The 16,327-nt window shown below is 40.8% G+C and overlaps 1 protein-coding gene and 1 long non-coding RNA gene across 3 annotated transcripts; one reads left to right on the top strand and one right to left on the bottom strand.

Moving 5' to 3' along the window:
* Nucleotides 1-1,093: 1,093 nt before the first annotated feature.
* On the bottom strand, nucleotides 1,094-4,758 carry LOC104863935. 2 transcript variants are annotated; one of them, XR_004517126.1, is made up of 3 exons: nucleotides 4,633-4,758; nucleotides 3,955-4,032; nucleotides 1,094-1,234 (listed from the first exon to the last, which is right to left on the bottom strand). It is a non-coding gene; the product is annotated as an uncharacterized LOC104863935 (long non-coding RNA). The 2 variants fall into 2 exon arrangements; XR_780731.1 differs by lacking the exon at nucleotides 4,633-4,758 and adding an exon at nucleotides 4,120-4,385.
* A 6-nt stretch (nucleotides 4,759-4,764) lies between these two features.
* Nucleotides 4,765-5,472, top strand: Sf3b5 (splicing factor 3b subunit 5). The gene has a single exon (XM_010626624.3). It carries the CDS (start codon nucleotides 4,917-4,919, stop codon nucleotides 5,175-5,177), a length of 261 nt encoding a protein of 86 aa, XP_010624926.1. The 5' UTR covers nucleotides 4,765-4,916; the 3' UTR covers nucleotides 5,178-5,472.
* The last annotated feature ends 10,855 nt before the right edge of the window (nucleotides 5,473-16,327 follow it).

Here is a 16,327-nt window from a genome sequence, read left to right on the forward strand (position 1 = left end):
GTTGCTCCTTGGTATTATACACACACACACACACACACACACACACACACACATCTTTATCCACTCATCAGTTGATGGGCAATTGGGCTGTTTCCAAGATTTAGCTATTACAAACTGTGCTGCTATAAACATGGGTGTGCTATGGCATGATGCTTTTAATTCTTTTGGGAAGATACCAAGAAGATGTATAGCTGAGCCCAGATCTGCCCCAGGAGAGGTTAAAAAGAAATGGTAGGTACAATTTAATCCTTATAAATACCCAAAAGGGGGTAAAGCCCTCCCAAAATGAGAGTTTTAGATCTGCTGGGATATATGAAACTTGCAATGGCTGGGAAAAGAAAAACAAAAGCTGAAGATATTTTTAATCACAGAAAAGTAAAATCACAGCTTTAAAATTCTTTTAAAAATCCTCTATATTCTGTCACCTAAATTCTACATCACCATTTAATCTGGCTAAATATAAAATTTCCAAGTAAAATTCATATGATGTCAAAGAAATCAACACTTGCCTATCTCCACCAGTCTTAGTCATCTTCAGTAATCTAGAGGCGCTTTTCCTGTGACCTGGGAAGTTCCAGAGCAACTCATTAAAACGTTCTCAAATACTGGCTTATTGCTGGCCTTAAATACTGTTTTGGCGCCCTCTAGTGTGAAACATGATTTCAACACCTGCACTCACTGCAAATCCTTTTAATATTTTAGCCAGGCGTGATGGTACAGGCCTGTAATCCCAGCACTGGGGAGGTTGAGGCAGGAGGATCCCTGTGAGTTCGAGACCAGCCTGGGCTATATATGAGTTCCAGGTCAGTCTCAACTACCTAGTGAGACCTTGTCTCAAAAAACAAAAAAAAATATTTACAGTAAAAAACGGTGTGTAAAATAATTTACCAAAGAAATTATGACTAATTACCATTTAAAGTTCACATCTTTCTGAAGTCACAATAAAATTTTAATGTAGTTTCTGAAAGCACAAGATGGCTGAAAACCACTGAGAGTCACTATGGTTAAAAACTCAAGAATGCATTCAAGGTACTCAAAACCATTGCTTTGCATAATGCACAGGTTCCACTCCAGCAGTTTCTCCTACAAATATATTTGCACCTGTGCAAAATAACACTAAGTACAAAATTAGTCATTGCAGCCAGATTGTTCACTGAGGCGTTAGAAGCAGCATAGACGTCAGGCAGTAAAGGGTGATGATTTAGACAAGGATGCACAGAAGAGTACCTTGTACCTGTAAAACAAGACAAAAAAGGATGGCTTCCATTATGTAACAGAGAACATGAAACAGAATCAAACAAAATTAAATACTGAGGTAGAGAACTATGGTATTTTGCTACCATTCGAACTTCAAAAAAGGGGCTAACAATCATGTGATAATAATCATACATATTTGATAATAATCACATATATATTTGCTCATACATCCATATATATATTTGCAATCTCTCCAAGGATAAACAAGAAACTAATATCATGTGGTTACATGTTGACCACGGGGAGGAAAACCACTTTTTAAAAAAAATGTAAAGCCTTTTACATAAGTTCAAGAAGGACAAGAAAAGCTTTGCTTTAAAAAGTAGATTAGACAAAGCATAATTGATGGGAGATGTTCGGGCTGTGTTAGTGGGTGCTGTCTATGAAAAGCCATCGTGACTGCCTTTACGACAGGATCTGAGGCCCAGTGCAGCCTACAGATGGTGACGAACGCTGCAGAATCTCCCACCAGTACACAGGGGCTTCGTCACAAATTTACCAAATCCAGATAAAGTGTTTCAGTCTTCACTTAAAGATCATGAAAATCCACAGCACCTGATAAGCTGCATGTTGCTACCAGAATAAAAACTACAAAAGATGTTCATTCTGGGAAAAAGATACAGTAGAGATACTTGGATTAGAAAAAGCACCTAAGCCTCAAACTCAGAACAACATCCCTCCAGTGAATACAAAATTGAAAGCAGTTAAATACTTGATAAGAATCAAGTCCCTAAGCAGGGTATAGTAGAACCTGCCTATAATAATAGCACTCAGGAGGCTGAGGCAGGAGAATTACTGGCAGGCCAGCTTGAGCTACACAGTGAGCTAAAGACCATCCTAAACTACATAGTGAGATCCTATCTTTAAAAATAACAACAAAAGAATCAAGTCCCTGAAGCTGACACAGGAACTTTCAAGAGAAGAGAACACGTCTAACCCCGTCTGGCAAGAGCATGGGGCATTTGGTAGTGCAGTGGCCTCTAAAGCCCGTGGAGCAGGAGAGCAAGTCCTGATGCCACAGAGTTGCGAAGTGAAAAATGCAAATTTTAACTTCAAGTTGTTATGAAAATATCATGCATGTTTAAAATAGCTGATGACACTGTGTATTGAGAAGTACACGGAGCAGAAAGTATTCTCATTCTGCAGGTGGGAGACTCGGTCGGAGTAACCACCCAAAGAGCAATCTGGCAACATCTAGCAAAGCTCGAATACATGCATCTCTGTGTCTCAACAATTTATTCCTATGTATTTGCCCTACAGAAACTCTTTCACATGTATGAGAAATACACTGAGAAGTATTTGTTGCATTGTTTCTAGAGCAAAAAATGTGGAAATAAACATTCGTTATTGAGAGGGGACATGGTATTCAGATAGGAGGTAGGGCGGGGCAAAGCTGGCTGGGGAAATGAACCAGACTTGTCAGTATTAGACCCCAGGCAAGCGCCAAATAATTCCCAGGACCCCGGATGTGGAACTTCTCCTGGCCCCCACAAGATGTGGGCAATAAGGGCGCAGACTCCCTAGGGGCCCCTATCCTGACTTCTTGTGGAAGCCCATGCTGTATCTTCTAGACAAGGCTGTACTTTTATTTTTGCTATTTTTCTCTTGTCCTCTTTCGTTTGGCCCAACTTTGCTCTGCAGAGCCATTTTTCCCTCACTTTCCCCTTCACCCCTCATTTTTCAAATAAATTTTTGGCACCACTTTTTACTTGTCTTGTTCAGTTCTTTTTTTCGTGGCACGAAGGACCTGGAATACGTTTAGCTGGTGAGCTAAATTTCTGAAGGAACTACTTGATAACATCACGGGATATTCACGTAGTGACATTCAGCAATAAAGATGAACTTAAAGTGAGAAATATCAGCTAAAATTAGTACAGTGACTACAGGAAAAGCAACTTTGATAACAATATACCCAAACAGTTACTTATATAAAGTTCTACACATGCATGACAATAACACCTATGGTTTATGGATACACAAACTTTCAGCAATCCGAGAACCAGGTCAGGAATGATTAAATTCAGGACAGTACCCTAAAGTGGCAAGATTAGGGAACAAGCAAAATTTCAAGCTTATTTGCATTGGTTCTTTTTACTCGTTTGAGAAACAAAACAACAAAATCTGAAACCACAACTATGGCAAAAGAACAAGGCGTGTTACACCTAGACTGCGAAGGCACAAGTACACCTTACAATACTCTCTCCAGGTCAGGAATGAACCAATTATTATGACCATGTTTAAGCAGTTGCTCTCTTTCCCATTTCTCCTCTGCCTGTAATCGTTCTCTAGGCATTCATCAGATGTCCTTGAGAATTTAATCTCCTCCAGGCTATACAGAAGTCATCACAAGAGATCAGAGAAGCAAAGGATCTCTTTCTCAAGTTTCTGCTCTCCTGAGGAGGCGCTTACACCGCCGAGAAGGATGAGCAGGATATAAGGACATCGCGAAGCAACCATGCCCAGTGTGAGGCGGCCCCGCCGGTCTGGAGCTGCCTCCGCCGGCCAGGAGGAAGCACTTTGGGCCTCTGTCGCCTTTGCCTAGGAAACAAAGGCCCTTTGCGCCCAGTGCAGGGGAGCCTGAGGGCGCACAGCCCGGGAGGTGGACGATATGGGCCTGGCTGCCCAGGTGAGATGAGGGTCTGAAGCGAGCGAGGCAACCAGACGCAGACCAGGAGGAGGTGCCCGGTTTGCCCGCACCTGAGTGGAAACTCCTGCTGTACCTGGTCACCGGAGCAGGAGACTGCGGCCCTGCTGAGCTGAAATAACTTTTTCACCCTACACAATGAGCAAGAGACAGAGTTGGGACCAGACCTCGGGCGGGCTGGCTTCAGGGCGACCCGCCCTTGACAGTAAAGAAACAACCTGCTGCCCACACCACCAGTGCATTTTCATTGGTGCTCGCAGCCCTGTCCGACCAGGCATTTCCCATTCCCTCTCGGCTCCAAGCCATCTCCTCCCGTAGGCAGTCCTAGTTCTCCTAAAACGCAAGTGGCAGCAGGACGTGGTGGGCACGCCTGTAATGCCAGCACTCTGGGAGGCTGAGGCAGGAAGACCAAGAGTTGAAGTCCATTCTGGGCAATCTAGCAACTGAGTGAGATTCTGTCCCCAGATAAAAAGCCTGAGGATGTAACTCAGTGAGAGGGTCCTGGGTTCTATCTCAAGGGAGGAAGGAAGGAGGAAGGAAGGAAGGAAGGAAGGAAGGAGGGAAGGAAGCGAGAGAAGGAGCGAGAGAGGGAGCGAGGGAGGAAGTAAGGTACATGAGTAGAGAGAGGGAGGAAGATAAGAGACCAAAAGAAGCACAAGCGGTCCCGGTGGCCCGAGAGTGGGAACTCGCGAGACTACAAGCCCCAGAATGCAGGGATGGAGTTAGATTACAGCCATTGAAGGGACAGTAATGCTACGCTTTCCGATGGGGCGGAGCTTCGTGAGGGGCGGCCCAGTTGCAGGGTCGCCTAGACAACCCCAATTGTGTGACAGAATGCATTTCCGCTTCCGCCTCCTGGCCGAGGGTCTGCGCAGTCTCGCCGTCGTGACGCCATTCTCCTGCGACTGCCGGAGCTCTGAGATAGCGGTTGATCGCGGCTGGCCGGCGGGAAACCTGGTAGGGGCTCCCTCTCTTCTGCGGCCTCTGACCTAGGAGCGGAAGGAAAAGCGGCGAGATGACAGACCGCTACACCATCCACAGTCAGCTGGAACACCTCCAGTCCAAGTACATCGGCACGGGCCACGCCGACACCACCAAGTGGGAGTGGCTGGTGAACCAGCACCGCGACTCTTACTGCTCGTACATGGGCCACTTCGACCTGCTCAACTACTTCGCCATTGCCGAGAACGAGAGCAAAGCGCGAGTCCGCTTCAACCTGATGGAGAAGATGCTGCAGCCTTGCGGGCCGCCTGCCGACAAGCCCGAGGAGAACTGAGAGCCGCCCCCGCCCGGCCTTCGTCCACTGCAGTCTTTCCGGCGTCTCCCTGTCTGCGTAGACGGCTTCCCAAGCTTTGCGGGTATGGACGTGCGTCTGCAGGGGTGACCCCCGACCTGCCTTCGTGTGCCCTCCGGACATGAGAGACCGTGGGGACCCTGGGGACGGTGCTGGTGGAGAGGTCCCACATTCTGGAAGCGTAGGGGAAGACTGCTGGACTAAGACGGGACTTGGAGGCTGGTTTTCGGCTTGATTGCCGTTCTGGCTGTTTTTGATAAAGTTTAGAAATTGCCCAGTCTCTTAGTGTGAACTATTTGTGTCTGGGTTGACGCTGGGACCAAGGTCTGGTGAGAAGTAGGAAGAGGGGAGGAAGGGCACTGGGCCAGAGCTGACATCATCACCCACACTTTTATAATGTTAATCCACTTCGATTTCTTCCACGAGAGTTATTTTTAGGCTCACAGAGCTTTCCAAGTTTTGAAGTTTGTCATAATATTAAGCCACTCTATCTCCATTTCAAAAGTTTTTGCTATCGTTGACTTGTAAATTAAATGCTCTTTCTTGACAATCTGTGATTTCAGAAATGAGCTGGCAAATGAGTTCTTTTCATTCATTCAACATTGAACAAATATATGTTGAGTTCTGTGTGGCAGGCTTTTGGGGCTTCCGTTGTGCTAGCTGGGAAGAGAGGCCAAACACTAAATTCAGAAGATGCCAGAAAGTGGGGATAGCTGATAAGGTTTATATAGCACCCCCCCCCGCGCACCCTGGACGGAGGATCGAACTCGGGTCCTTGTACTTGTTAGGCAGGTGGTGGAACCACTGGGCTAAATCCCTGGCCCTCTGGAAAGGTTTAAATAAGGATGTTTAGGTTATTGAGACGATGATACCTGATAACAGACTGAAGAATTGAAGGAAATAACGCTGCAAAAAAACTGGGGAAATTGCCTTTCATATAGAGGAAAGAGCGAGGGCATGGTGCTAAAGCCAGGGATGCTCAGCTAATTGGAGGAACAACAGGAGCAGGTGGCTGGAGAGCGTGAGCAAGGGGAAGAACATGGAGACAGATACTGTAATGGAGGAGAACTGAGAGTAGATCCTTACAGTACAAAGACATCCGGGGGAGGTCAGAACAGAACCACTAGAGGGTTTTTAAGCAGAGAAGTGAAATGACCTGACAGTTTTATTTAGTGGTGCTGGGGATCAAACTCAAGGTCATATGAATACTAGGCAAGATCTCTACCACAGAGATACATCCCTAGCCCCTGCCCTTTTTTAAAAAATTTATTTTTTTTATTGAGTTTATTGGTATGTTTTAGGTATACAGTACAGTTACATTCATTATTGGGATCTTGTACCTTTACATGACAGGTCTTGGCTCTCATTTTTTCCCCTTGTCCCTACCCTCCCTTCACCCCTTCTCCCCTCCTCCCTTCTCCATTTACAAACACTTTATTTCCATTTTTTCATTTTCTCATACTTTTTTCTTTTCCCTTATTACCTTTTCCCTACCCTTCCCACTTTCCCTGCACCTTTAGCCCTTTTCTTCCTATTTCACATTGTCAGTTATCTCATTAGGATCTTATGTACTATTACAATTTATTCACACCAGAGAAACTATTCGGTATTTACACATGTGTGACTTATTTATTTCACTTAGGAGTATATCCTCAATATGTATCCATTTTCTTACAAATGAATCTAATTTCTCATTCTTATGGCTGAGTAGTATTCCATTTTATAGAAATTTTTTCCTATAGAATTTTTTTCATTTTTGAAACAGTATCTTGCTAAGGTCCAGGCTTGGCTGAAACTTAAGAGCCTCCTGCCCCAGCCTCCCCAGTCCTGAGATTACAGGTTTGCTGCCCCTCAGTGGTCGTTAAAATATTTAGCATTTGCACTACATTATACCTTCATAAATTGTTGAAGACCCTAACAAAACTAAATTGATGTAAGTTGTATATTTTACATATGTTTTTGTTAATATTTACCACAGTAGAAATTAAAGCAGGAAAGTTGAAAATATGTAGTAATTCATGTAAAAATAACATTACATAATGAAAGCAGTTTTATGAAAAATAACTTCAAAATTCGAAGAAAAATGGCTTTTAAAAAATTTTGGAGATGTCTTTGAAGCTGGCTTCATTTCATCTTCTGCACTCATACTGTTGGAAAGACAAGTTTTTGCTGAAGTAGGAGAAAATCTTTTTCATAAATATGTAGTTTGGGAAAACTTTTTAGCCCTTTCAAATAATTATGTGTATTCTTTGCCGATTAAGCAAAAACCAACATGGAATTTACAACATGGAATCTAAAACTTGATCAATGAGCTTCACATTCTGGGAGTTTCACATTTAAATTCATTGACCTATCTTGAACTTTGGATGGATCCTTTAATCAGAAATGTGTGGAACAACAGGCCTCAGTTATTTGGATTGTTGGCTCATTGAATAATACAGGTCTTGTAAATGTTGAGGATTTCTTTGTACCTGTGAAGAGTCACATTCCTTAACATCACCCCAATTTCATCAGGAAGGTCCTACAGCATCAAGAAACTCCCGGCACTCTTTTCCACAGGTGTAACACAGGTCTATCAAGTGTGCTGAGATAGACAATAGCAAAGAAAAGAGATATTTCAAGACATGCTTCCTATCAGTAATATCTAAACATTTTATCTTATTTAATCTTTGGGGAGTGCCATCTTTATTTCACAGGGGAAACAGGTTCAGAAAAATTAACTTGAAAAATCACACAGCTTGTTGTCTAAGCCTGGATTTGAAACAGGTCTTCCTAGTTTCATAGTACAAGATCCCAAACATCCCCCTGCCCCAAGCAGGTCAAGTACATAGAAATAATATCAGAGTAAGTTGGTATCAGATGCTGCCCCACATTGAAGAGAGGAAATATTAAAAGCTTAGCAGATTATTTATACTGAAGAAATAACCGTATAAAACAGGAAGGAATATGAGAAATCTAAAACTCTAAAAGATGCTAACTTCAAATTTGTTGAATGAAGATGAGCATAGAGGAAGAGTAATCTTGTGTGGAAAAATTGCATTCAAGTGTCTGAGAGTAAAGTGCAGTCCACATAAATGTAGCTGCGCCGCCACTGTTTCTGCTGCTCTTCCTGCGTAGGCTAAGGAGATCTGCAGCAAACGCAGGAGGGCAGCAGATGATCCTCGTGGCAAGTACTTTAGGAAGCAGCTTCTTGACACGTGGATTCCTGCCAACTTCAGAAGGAAAGCTGTTTTCATATCTATTCACACTGATGTTGCAATTAAGCCACTTGGAAAACTAAAAAGTAATGGACATTTTTTTCATGTGATCAATTTGTAGCAATCCTCTTATAGACATCTGTGTCATGCTTACAAGGATAGAAGAAGATATGGAGTCTGCCCTGGAGAGGATGCAAGTCGGCAAAATGAATGCAGCAGCACATAATATCACAGCAAGTGCTAAGTGCTAAAGAAAGACTTAGAAAAGCTGTAGGAGTTTTCAGGAAGAGGTTATTGCAGACTGCCAGGGAGGGGCGGGGGAGGGCATTGTTGAGAAAGGCTTCAAGCAGGACCTTGCATAATAAAATAGAAGGTGTATATAGCAAGACAAGGGCAGTACACTGAACCCCAGGGGTATCAGTTACCTCAGAAGGGCAGGAGAATTAAAATCACTCTTCCCTACAGAAAAACCATTTTATTACTTCTGATAGCTTCTTACGGTGTACAACATCCCCAGTCTTCCTCCCCTGCTGTCATAAGGCTAGAAAACCAAGCTCCAAGTCCTAGGATGATAATGAGTTACTTTTATTGAATGCTCACTATGTGCTAAAGACTTACCTACATCATCTCAATCTGCATGAAATACTTAGCTTTGTGATCCTATCATCCCAATATGCAGACATACAGGGAAAATTGCCTAATATCATTCAGCATAAGTGTAGAACAGGGACCTACTGTCAGGTCTCTTTCCAGCATCCAGGTTCTTCTTAGATCAGGGTTTTTAGAACTGGTTTCCAGGAGTCTGACACTTTGAAAAATTATTGGCAGCTTTTTGGGGAGAGAGAAAACAAGGAGTTGCTTTTGTTAAATCAGTTTCAGAAATGCCACACTTGGAGATACTTCAGATTGTTTAATGTTTTACAGCAAGAAATTTTAACCCATCATTTTCTAAACTTATCTGACCTTAGAAGTCTTTTCTTAAGAAATAACTACCATGATAACACTGATAATATATTTGAGGTTTACTGACAGGTAATGAAAAAATTTTAGAATAGAAAATCATCTATTCAACCCCAGGCTTGAGAGAGATGAATTTAGCAACAGTGTACAGGCTGGAATTCAACCTCAGATATGTTTCTTTTCCTAGGGTTGTAAATTCTCACTTGAAAGTAAGGGCTTTTGTGAATGGAAGTTCTTTGTTAGCTCTCCGAGACTAGCAACTTAGAGATAATGGAGAGAAAAGAGACAGTTATACTGTACAAATTATTTATGATCTCATCTAAAGATCATTCTTTTGCTGGGACAAGGGTAAGAAAACAAAAAAAACAATGTTCCTGAAGAATCTAGATATTTGTTCTTACTGATTATATCAGTATCTGGAAGATGCATGTTGATGAAAGGTCAGGAGGGAGTCTTCTGGCAGCTAACAGTCTACTTTGGAGATATGACAATTTGTCCTTGATTTAATTGGCTTTTTCTCTCACAGCCCACGTTTCTTCCAGATTGTGCATGTCCTGAATCTTCCTCCTAGGCACTGTACACATAAGTCGTCGTCGGCCCCTGAGATCGCTCAGTTACTGTCACTTCGCCGCCCTGAAACAGCAAAAGCTGTGGGGGCGGGGGGTGCTCTGGTGGAAACCAAGAATCCCTCTGCTCTCCAATGGCCACAGATGGCCTCTGCAGATGGCCCTTTGACGTGCTCTCTCTTTGATCTGGGCTACTTCAGAATGCTTGCTTTCTCTGCTTCCCTCATTTCCTGTCCACGTTCTCGCTGTTATCTTGTCCCCTCCCTCCACTCTTATCACTCTGTCTCCTTTCAAAGGACTTTATCCCTGCTTCCTCCTGTCTTCTCACAGAGACGTGGCCTTCAAGCAGACACGTCTTCCGGGGAGAACACAGGCAGCAGTCCTGGAGGCTGGTGCAGGATCACAGAACCCCGACCTCTGCTTCCTGACTTACTTGTCCTCCCCAAGCCCTTCACTATCAAGCTGGTCTCTGGTCTGCCCTGGTCTTGGGTTCTGATCCACTGTGGTCTACTCCGTAATTCTGTCCTGTACAATATGTTACTGGTACAATCTCCTTCATCAATTTTGATATGAGGATCAAATGATATGTCCTCTTTTGAAAAAGCTCTTTTTTCTATTAAAAAATTTTAAAAGGTACAAAGAAGAATATGACATGGACGGTCCTCCTACCTTCAAATTAACAGCTATTTTCAAAAAGAACTTTGCGAATTAGTATATACAACCGTTTTTAAAAAGAAGCACTGGGCATGGTGTTGCATGCACACCTGTGATCCCAGCACTCAGAAGGTGAGGCAGGAAGGTCACCACTGGTTCGAGGCCAGCCTGGGCATTTAAAATCAAAAGGAAGCATTACAGATAAAATGAATGCCGTCTTCCTTTGACTATTCCTAGCCCAATTTTTCCTCTCGTATCCATTCCCACCCCAACCCTAAAGAATCTCTTCTGTTTTTTCAGTATACCCATTAGATTTTTAAAAACATTTATTTTAAGGAATTATTATTATGTTTAAAAGAAATATTACTGTGTTTTAAGAAATATACAGGCCAGGGATTTAGCTCAGTGGTTCTGCCACCTGCCTCACAAACACAGGGTCCTGAGTTTGATCCCCAGTACCAAAAAAAAAAAAAAAAAAAAAAAAAGAAAGAAATGAATTGGATCCTCAAAAAATACATAATTATATTCCAAGCATTTTGGGAGGCTGAAGTAGGAGGGTCAGAAGTTTGATATCAGTTTGAACAATTTAGCCACTTAGGAAACCCTGTTTCAAAATTAAAAAATAAAAGAGTTGGGGATGTAGCTCAGTCTGAAGGTCCTGGATTCAATTCCTAGTGTGGGGGAAAAAGAGATAAGAAAAGAAAAGATAAAGAATTACCTTATGGTTCAGAAATTCCATTCTTAGGTATATACTCAATGGAATTGAAAGCAAGGGTTCAAACAGATAACTATATGCCTGTGTTCAGTGCAGTACTACTCAGAAATAGTCAAAAAGTGGAAAAAACCCAGAGTCCACCAAAGATGAATGGATAAACAAAACACTGGAATATTTAGTCACAAAAAGTACTATAACAGATGAATTTTGAAGGAACTATGTTAAATGAAAGAAGCAAAAAAGATAAGCACGGCATGATTTCACTTAAGTGATAAGTAAATTCACAAAGACTGAAAATTAGAGATTACAAAGGGGGCTGGGAGGGTCAATGGGAATGATTGCTTTATGATTACAGAAATTGTCTTTAGGGTAATGAAAAAGTTTTGAAAATAGCAGTGATGGTTGTATACCATTATGAACCTAAGTAATAGCATAGGGTTTTTTGAGTCAGAGTCTTGCTTAGTTGCCCAGGCAGGCCTTGAACTCCTGGACATGAGTGCTTCTCCTGCCTCAGACTCACAAGGGCTAGCACTGTGGGAATATACCACTGCAGCTGACTACAATAACACTGAATTAATCATGTACTTCAGGATGGCCAATATGACAAATACATGTTATGTATAAAATATATAAATATATATATATATATATAATTTTATAAAATTAGTAAGTATACCAAAATGTATTGTACACTTCAAATGAATGAATTTTATGGTATGTAAGCATTTTAGTTGATATTGCTCATTATTTAGCTTAGCATTCAATGCACTACAGATGCTGTGAAAATATTTGTTGACCAACAGCACTACCAGAGCCTAGTGTAAGACCATGCAAAGCCTGCTTTGTTCAATGACTGAGTGAACAGATTCAAAGATGATAAAAACAAAGTCTTGTGCTCACAATAGCAAGAACGCAGAACACCAGTGTGTCTCCAGAATCGCAATACTGTGTGGCAGAGTGGACACTCAATGAGAAGCATGAACAAGGGAATGAACAAACATTCACAAGAAGCAATGAGGACTGGGTAAAGTTGAGATGGGTCGTGGAAAAATGCGAAACTAATGTTGATCATGGGTCTTTCCACCCTTTTGGGCTCAAAGTGGAACTCTGGTGTTTTATGATTCATTAGAAACCTCACCTAAAAAAATAAATAAATAAATAAGAAAGAAACCTCACCTAAAGTGATTTTAGGCTTATCAGGTCTGATGAAAACAGTTTTGTAGGTTTTTTTTTTTTTTAAACCTCAACATCACTCAAAGAAATAGACACTTGTTCCCATCATTTTATATGAGTAAGCAATGCAAAAAATATCAATGACTCAAATAACTTGATAATTTCACATGGAATGTAAGCCTCAAGCTAAGTAAATATCAAAATATAGTTTTGATTGAATAAAAATATTACAATACCCATTCTTATAGGTGCACATTGGAACCTTTGCTTAATTTCTTGAGAAAAGAATATTTTGCTAAAAACAAAATATGCTTCATACATAGAAGAAAAGAAGTAGAGTTCGACTGGAAATTAAATCTGAAATAAATACATCCCAGGAAGGACATACCTTGGGGATGGTAGATATAATGTGGAAGCCCAGGACTAAATGGGACCCTTATTTTCCAGTTTAGTAGGCTTGTAGTCTTTAGAGAACAACTAGAAAGTCAGTATACTTAACTCATGAAATGAAAAGCTGACTAGACATTCTTTTTTTTCCCCCTCTAACCTGTCAATGTTTTTCTGCTGGCTTTTGTCCCATCTCCCTTCCCATCGATCTCCTTTTCATTTTTGTTACCCTGTGATAAGAAATTTAATTGATAATTAGTGCAGTGAAGTCAATGTATCTTCTACCCATTTCCCTGCCCTAGAGCATCTTTAGAATTTACCTACGAAGACAAACAGTGTTAATTAAGTGCCATGTACTATGAAGTCTGTACATAAAGACTGGAATTTTTAAGGCTTTCATGAAGAATTCCATAGTTTGATAACACAAGTTGATTTTCATAAAATAGCATTACAGACGGAGAATTGAATGACACAAGACATATGCTGTTATGGGTATAGTAGAAGAAGCTTATAGGAGTTCACCATTTGTCACAGGAGCACTAGAGTATGTTTAGTATACAAATTACATTTGAACTGCTTATTTATGCTTCTATACCAAAATTACAAGGAAAAAATGTAAAGACAACAAATTTATTTAATAAATATTTTCTGGAGGACTGAACAGTTGTGGATTTATTCACTGTGTAAACCAGGAAACTTGCACACTACAAATTGTAGAATGTGACATAAACTGTATCCCAATCCAAGCCACGAATCTTGGAATACTTGTAGTGAGACGAGAGATGAAGTCTCTGGATACTGTTAGAGAAAGTCAGTCAGATGCAACTCCCTGGTAACACGTGCCCTGTATGAGGCCAGAGCTGTCTCCTGACTCTTTTTGGTGTGTTTATTTTTGTGGGTTTTTTTTTTTTCTTTTCAGTGCTGAGGATTAAACCTAGGCTTTTGCATATGCTAGGCAAGTGCTCTACCACTCATTTTTTATAAAGTCAGTTTTGCATTCCTTTTTTTTTTCTTGGTACTGGAGATCAAACTCAGGACCTTGCACTTGTGAGGAAGGTAGCGGTGCCACTGAGCTAAATCTCTGGCCCTATATAAAATCAGTTTTGAAGTGACGCTTGTATTTTTAAATTTTAGGAAGAACTATTTTCATATTTTGAAAAATACATGTAATATATAAATATATATCATCATACAGAAAGTTTAATATTCAAAGGCTATAAAATTATTATAAATTTTCACATTATCACATTATTACTGCCTCGTGCCTTCATGAAAATTGTACTGTAGTACTGTATCTTGATTCATGAACACTTCTGTTCATGAACAATTCAGTTTCTGAACAGAAGCATTTGGCAAAATTTTGTTTCCATTTGTGGGCTCTGCATCACATGATGAATCCAACTGCAGCCATTTTCTCCACACAAATGCTAAATCGGCCATCTTTTCCAGAATTATGGAACAAATTAAGTTTGTGAACCAAGGCACTACTGTATTTGGATACAGTCAATTTGCCTTTCTGTATAAATGAGGTGTTCCCCCCGAACCCAAGTGATATTAAAGATCTTTAAGGCCTCTTTCAATTTCAATATTTAATTTCTAATTTATACAAAAGCCTATTTTTGCCTCAGACACGTCTTAGACAATTAATATAGTAAAAATTGGTTCTCTAAATATCTATTCTGTATATCTATTTTTAAGTTTCAAATAATATTTATAGATTCCTACTGAAACCTTGCTTCCACTTAACTTTTGTTTGAAATTCCAATTAGTGATAATATGTAGCTTATTTTTTCAAGTATGCACTCAAGAATACTGATTTTTGTTAGCTTAAATTCATATAATTTCTTCTGACTAGGTCTAAATGACTGAAATCTTTTGGTGTCAGACTATGGGAATGCTAAAATGCAATTTCATATGTGCAGAATGTTAATGATCAACATCAGTTGGTTTATCTCTGCCACATTAAGCACCAATGCAAATGTGGCATTTATTTGTACAGCAAGTGCTGTGCATCTTTTCTTTAATCTCCAGCCTAATCTGCTGAGTACTTTCTGCTCCAGATTTCCTCCAGTAACTGAACCTTGAACATCAATAGTGCACAGCACATAAACCTAAAAAGGAGTTAATCCAAACTGCCCTCTGCTTTCCTTGGGTGTCTTTGATAAGGACTCCTTTGAAACAGCAAGCTGGTTGTGAAAGATAATATGAAATCTGTGTTCTCCATGGGTGTTGTGTCTGAATTTTTTATAACAAGAGATTATGGCTATGAAGAAGATGGAATTTATCACAAATATTGGTTAATAGAAGTCCAAACTGCTATATAAAGCATACTTCAGAAATGCCTCCTGACAAAACCACTCATGCAAAATTAACCTTCATTATGTTGGAGGTGTACAAAAGAGTTCAAGTGGAGTGTCAGACTAAACTGATCAATGATTTTTCTCTTCTGACTTGCAGTTTGAGCGAAGGGACAGTTCTCTCCACTTTATAGTCCGGAGGTTATTCCAGGGCTAGTAAGTTGTAGGCATGCAATAAATATTTGTTGACTGTGTCTCTATGCCTAGGCTGGATCTTCCCTGCTCTGAGTCTGGGTGATTTAAATTTCAAAAAGAGAATATTATGATTCACAGTAGCTAAATCTTACAGGGTCACATCTCCAACCAGCTCAGGGGCTTCCGTTTTAATGCTTCAAAACCTAGAATTCAAATGAGTGCCCCAAACTTCATTTTTCTCTCTTCATTTCTTATTTCTGATTCTTCAGCATTGGCGCCATTTCCTGCAAGCTGCCAAGAAGTATATACACCCAGGTAAAGTTCCAAACTGTCCTTGGACCAATAATTCTGTCCAGGTATGGCCCATCCTTGGATCTCAAAGGAGGCAATGCTTCCAGAAATACCTGAGGCTCCAGGAAAAAAGAGGATGGTCCATTAGGATGACCAGGAGGACAGTCATCAGGGGAAGACTGGATGGATCTGGGATAAAACATGCCCTTGCTGTGCCTTGTCCTGTTTGGTAAACATTCACTTAGTTAACTACATGCTGCTACATACTGCATTTTGTTTAAGATACATATTTTTGCTTCCCATTTTCATATCTCTGAAATCAGGTTGTATCAAATAATCACTGTTGGCCTGATGACAGCTATGACAGTGCAGACCCAAATGTCGAAACTCCACATCAATACTAATCAGAGTGGGCGTCTGCAGTGTGGGAAAAATCCAGAGACACACACTGAGGTATTCGCTTAACTCTCATGACCCTCGTTCTGGGGAGAAGTGGAGAATCTGGCGTGCTTATCAACATTCCTGAAGCTGGAGACAAAAAGAGGTTCTCTCTCTATGCTCACAAGTCAGCTTAAGAGCTCAGAACCAGTAGCTCTCAGTTATTTTGTGGAGTCTTTTAAGAAACACTGCAGAATTAATGATTACCAAGAAGATGATACAAGAAAGCATTGTGCCCAGGTTGAGAAGCCGCGTGGTC

The sequence above is a fragment of the Fukomys damarensis genome, unplaced genomic scaffold, assembly GCF_012274545.1.
Source record: "Fukomys damarensis isolate Sample0158 unplaced genomic scaffold, DMR_v1.0_HiC HiC_scaffold_14, whole genome shotgun sequence".
In the NCBI taxonomy this organism is placed as follows: Eukaryota; Metazoa; Chordata; class Mammalia; order Rodentia; family Bathyergidae; genus Fukomys; species Fukomys damarensis.

Bases quoted from the DNA above. Each gene is read 5' to 3' on its own strand.
- Sf3b5 (XM_010626624.3), top strand. From the start codon at position 4,917: ATGACAGACCGCTACACCATCCACAGTCAGCTGGAACACCTCCAGTCC.